The 4777-nt window shown below is 42.3% G+C and overlaps 1 protein-coding gene across 1 annotated transcript; it reads left to right on the plus strand.

Moving 5' to 3' along the window:
- The first annotated feature begins 6 nt into the window (after positions 1-6).
- LOC135247325 (uncharacterized protein DDB_G0290301-like) lies at positions 7-3598 on the plus strand. Its single transcript, XM_064320621.1, has 3 exons — positions 7-155; positions 488-784; positions 2068-3598. Exons 1-3 carry the CDS (start codon positions 44-46, stop codon positions 3117-3119), a joined length of 1461 nt encoding a protein of 486 aa, XP_064176691.1. The 5' UTR covers positions 7-43; the 3' UTR covers positions 3120-3598.
- Positions 3599-4777: the final 1179 nt, after the last annotated feature.

Raw genomic sequence — 4777 nt, forward strand, 5'->3', positions numbered from 1 at the left:
GAACAGAGCTTCAGTTTCCCCAGAACAAGCCCTCTATGGAAACATGTCTTTGACCATCAGACAGACACGGTTTTCAGATGAAGGCGACTACCAGTGCTTCTACAGCAGCCCGAAAGAGAGGGGGAATCCAGATTCTGCCAGTCTGGTTGTGACAGGTAAAATTCACTTTAGATCTTCAGTTCTGTAGGGCAGCCGAGCAGCTCAGGTGTATAAGTGTGTCTGGTGTGTATTATTTTTTTTTCATGTGGTAATTTTAATCAGAGCAAGTGTAACAATGTTTCATAATCTACAGAAGTATTGCTTGATGTACCGCAGATTTGATGAAAGATGACAGCAGTAATTTTTGGATGCCATAATTTGCCCTGTATCATTTTTACCTTTTTACATGATCAAGCTGACTGCTGTTGATAATGTGTTCATATCCCCTGTAAATATGCATATAAATGTAAAATATGCAAATATGTAAATGAATTTCCTGTCCTCACAGGCCACCCACCCCAGAACCTCACAGTGAAGGCCGGTGGTTTTCTCTCCATACCGCTCTATACCGCAGACCCAGTGAGGGTAACATTCAGTGCAGGCCTTGGTTCAGATGAGGTGCTGATGCTCGATGCAAATAAAGGCCCAGCCAGGTTTGGGGAGCGTTGTGCTCAGAGATGTGAGCTTCTGGCCCAAAACTACACCCTTTTGCTGAGGAGTGTGACACTGGAGGATGCCGGAGTCTACAAGGTGACCGATCCTGAGACCAACAGGACCATCGGTTCTGTCTCTGTGCGAGTCTCAGGTATGGTCCTCCTCTTCAGCTCTTTGTGTTTGTGCAGATGCAGGGCTCAGCATCTTACTGGTCCACTCTGTTATTCCTCTGACTTATGGCTGCTGCAATCCATTGGGAAAATAATGGAAATAATAATAATAATATCAAAAATTATTTTTTCACAATGCCTCTTGTTTTATTGTCCTCTTGAGCACAATACACATAAGAGACACAAAAGTATAGGTTTTAGGCTTTTGCAATCTTAGGCTATGGTTTCTAAGATGTAGCCTAGCTTTGTCAATTTTTCTGTCTTTCCACAAATTTGCTAAATAAAAAATTTATAAAACAATGATTGTAGACTATCAGTGTACTAAGGCCTTACAATTATTGAAAATAGGACTGATTCTCTTTTAATTAGTCTACAGTTTTTATGGAATTTGCATAAAATTTGTATATTTTCATAACGCCATGGAATTTACTGAAATGTATCGGCCTGTGGACTGCTTTACTCCAGAAAGTATGAAAATGGCCTGTTGCAGCCTTTAGTGCAGGTTTTCACCTCTATCTGGCCACAAATTACTGTACTGGGTTTTCTGTCTATAAAATAAAGCTGGAGAAAATGCTCTGATGCCTTTAAGCTGGTTTGCTGCTATAAGACAGGATTTAGGCACAGAAAATGTCCTAGGAAATGGCAGTGGCTTACCTGAGAGTAGAGGAATGTCACTATAGCCCCCCCCACCCCTACCCCCCCCCACCCCATAACAGAATTATGCAAATATGCAAAAACTGCCCCCTGTCCCCCTTCTTGATCTTGTCTTGACCTCTCTGCTGCGTTTGATACAGTTGATCCTGATGGTGACTCTGGCCCTCAAACCGGTATCTCAGCAATTCCAACGGGATGTACTTTTCCAAACTTATCAGCTCAGTCCCACTGTCTTAACACTTAGTGCAGGAGTTCCCCAGGGCTCCATCTCAGAGTCCTACTGCCTTAGCATCCACAGTCTCCTCCCACCTACGCTGGCACTTCCTATTATGTTGTAGGTTTACAACGTTACTTCAGTGCCTACTACTAATGTGCTACCACACTTAGTCAGACTGCTAACTTGGCATCAGCTCTGCTTGTTGTATGAACCTTTATGGAGGCACTTTTTGTAAGTCCCCCTGGATGTTTGCTAAATGTATTATTATTGATGTTGTTGTTATTATCATTGTTGTTGTTATTCATATTATTATTGTAGTCTTTCCTTCTTGATTATTACCTGCTCTTCTCTATTTCTCCCAAATGAGTCCCTCTGTCTCCATGTTCTCTGCAGGACTCTCTGCTGGAGCGGTGGCTGGGATAGTGGTGGGAGTGATGGTGTCGCTGCTGGTTCTGGCTGGCATTGCCTTTGCAGTCTGGTGGCTCTTCATAAGAAACACAGAAAACTCTCAAAATTTAGATTGCTTCCGTGCAGCCAGAACAGGACAACGTGGACAACGTGGACAAAGTGAACTACGTGAACTACGTGAACTACGTGAACTACTTGGACAACGTGAACACCGTGAACTAAGTGAACTAAGTGAACTAAGTGAACTAAGTGAACTAAGTGAACTAAGTGAACTAAGTGAACACCGTGAACACCGTGAACACCGTGAACACCGTGAACTAAGTGAACTAAGTGAACTAAGTGAACTAAGTGAACACCGTGAACACCGTGAACACCGTGAACAAAGTGAACAAAGTGAACAAAGTGAACACCGTGAACACCGTGAACAAAGTGAACAAAGTGAACACCGTGAACAAAGTGAACAACGAACGATGTTGAATCGCAAAAGTCAAAGGAACGTAACTGAAGCTGAACCGGAGTTCGTAACTATGGACACACTCAAAGAAATGCTGGATCAACAAAAGACTATCTATGAGGAGGTATTAAAAAGACAGGAGGCGTCATTTAGGTGCTTCACACAAATGATCCTGGATTCGACCAACAAAAGGATTGATGGAATTGTGAGAGAGTTCCAGGACTTGAGTAACAGTCTAAAATACTCTCAGAAGGACATTAACAAAATAAAAGCAACACAGGCCGTGGATAAAAATGCTTTTAAGGACTTAGACAAACTGGTAAAGCAACTTCACTCCACTCCAGTTCAGTCTAATATCCTCCTTGAGCGTCTCAATTATTTGGTGAACCAAAGCCGAAGGAATAACATTATAATTGATGGAATAACTTCGGATCATGGAGAGGAATCGTGGGCTGAGGCTGAGAACAATGTGCGTGAACTGTTAACCACCAAGCTGAAAATGGAGGCCAACTCAATTCAGATCGAACGAGCCCATAGAAGGGGTAAATTCAGACGAGACGCTGAAGACCCTGAGGCATCGTAGTGAAGCTTCTGCGTTTTAAGGATAAGGAACTCATTATGGAAAAGGCAAGAGCACACCTAAAAAACACCTCGGTGTACATAAATGAGGACTTTTCCGAACGGCTGAGGAAGAAAAGAGCTGAACTTTTGCCTGCGATGAGAGAAGCCAGAGCAATAATCGATAACGAGTTGGCTATTGACGCAGCATCATATAGTAGCTAATATCATTATCTCAGATAAAAAACAATTGTGTGATGCATTCAATCACCATTTTATTTTGGCTGGTTATTTATTTGAGAATACAGCTATGTCCTCTGGAAATGTATTTAGGTGTTGCATTTCCATTTTATTATGTATTTTTTATTATCTTAACTACCCACCTTTAGTCTGTAAATCCATTTTAACATTTTATGTTTTGTCAATCACTTGTAAAACACTTTGAATTTCAATTTGATTTGTCTGAATGGTGCTATGTAAATAAAGTTTGATTGATTGATTGATAGTTCATAGTGAGTTTCTGTGTAGCGGTGCCCAGCAACCTTGTTGAGAGAGCGTTTCACTTATGAACTATAATCCTAATACTGTAACATCTGACTCGTCACTACATAGTACATTATATGTACGGAATTGTTAGACAGCGCTCTCCACCACCACCATCAAGTTAGTGTGTGGGTGCCTATGTGTGTGTGGGTGCGTATGAGAGAGTATGTGGGGCGACATAGCTCAGGGGATAAGACCGGTTGTCTGGCAGTCGGGAGGGTTGCCGGTTCAAACCCCGCCCTGGGCGTGTCGAAGTGTTCTTGAGCAAGACACCTAACCCCTAACTGCTCTGGCGAATGAGAGGCATCAATTGTAAAGCGCTTTGGATAAAAGCGCTATATAAATGCAGTCAATTTACCATGTGTTGTGACGGCCCTGTGTTGACAGGACAGGTCAGGTGTCCGTGGGTGAGTGAGGTGTGCAACAGCCCTGCCCCTTTTTCCTCGTCAATAATTGCGGACAACGGGGCAAGTGGGAGAGTTTTTTTGAATGGCGGCTGCAAGAGAGTTTGAATCTGCCAGCGGAAAGTTAAACCCCGGGAGGTGAGAAAAATAAAAGCGAGACAAGCTGTGTGTAATTAGTCGGATAAGAAAAGAGTCATTTCGAAGTACAAGAAAATTAATCCTCCCGTGATCGCTACGGAAGAGCCGGACTCTAATACGGATTAATCCCACTTGGCCGACAAGACATTATCTACAAACTCTACAAGCAAAATCCAAAACTCCCAAACTGCACAGGGTACAGCCTGGGTTCGGACTGAAACGCCTACGACTGACTGACGGGACGGGACGATAAGTGCTGATTTAATTATTTTTTCTTTGTTGGTTCTTTGATTTTTACGGGTTATTTCGCTAATTGAGTGGTGTTTGTTGAGCGAGCGGCCGGTGTGAACGCTCCGCTCTGAAGCCCTTTGGTTTTTATCTTTATCTTTTCTTTCTAACAGCTAAAGTGTGTTTGAAAAGGGAAAATGTATTTTGTTGTTGAATTGTGGACTGCAATGAACTGACTCTGAAAAAAAGAAATACCGTATTGCAATGAACTGAATGAAACGGGATTTAACGAAATATCAACACTGAGAAACACATGCAAACGGGACTGTTTTGTAAATTACATGGACATTGCAACTGAAATTTTGAATAA

This window comes from Anguilla rostrata, unplaced genomic scaffold (genome assembly GCF_018555375.3).
Source record: "Anguilla rostrata isolate EN2019 unplaced genomic scaffold, ASM1855537v3 scaf1226, whole genome shotgun sequence".
Classification (NCBI taxonomy): Eukaryota; Metazoa; Chordata; class Actinopteri; order Anguilliformes; family Anguillidae; genus Anguilla; species Anguilla rostrata.

Excerpts from the sequence above, each read along its gene's own strand:
- LOC135247325 (XM_064320621.1), top strand. The coding sequence starts at position 44 with ATGTCTTTGACCATCAGACAGACACGGTTTTCAGATGAAGGCGACTAC. Across the intron at positions 156-487 it reads TGCCAGTCTGGTTGTGACAG|GCCACCCACCCCAGAACCTC; the intron begins GTAAAATTCACT and ends CTGTCCTCACAG. Across the intron at positions 785-2,067 it reads TGTCTCTGTGCGAGTCTCAG|GACTCTCTGCTGGAGCGGTG; the intron begins GTATGGTCCTCC and ends TGTTCTCTGCAG.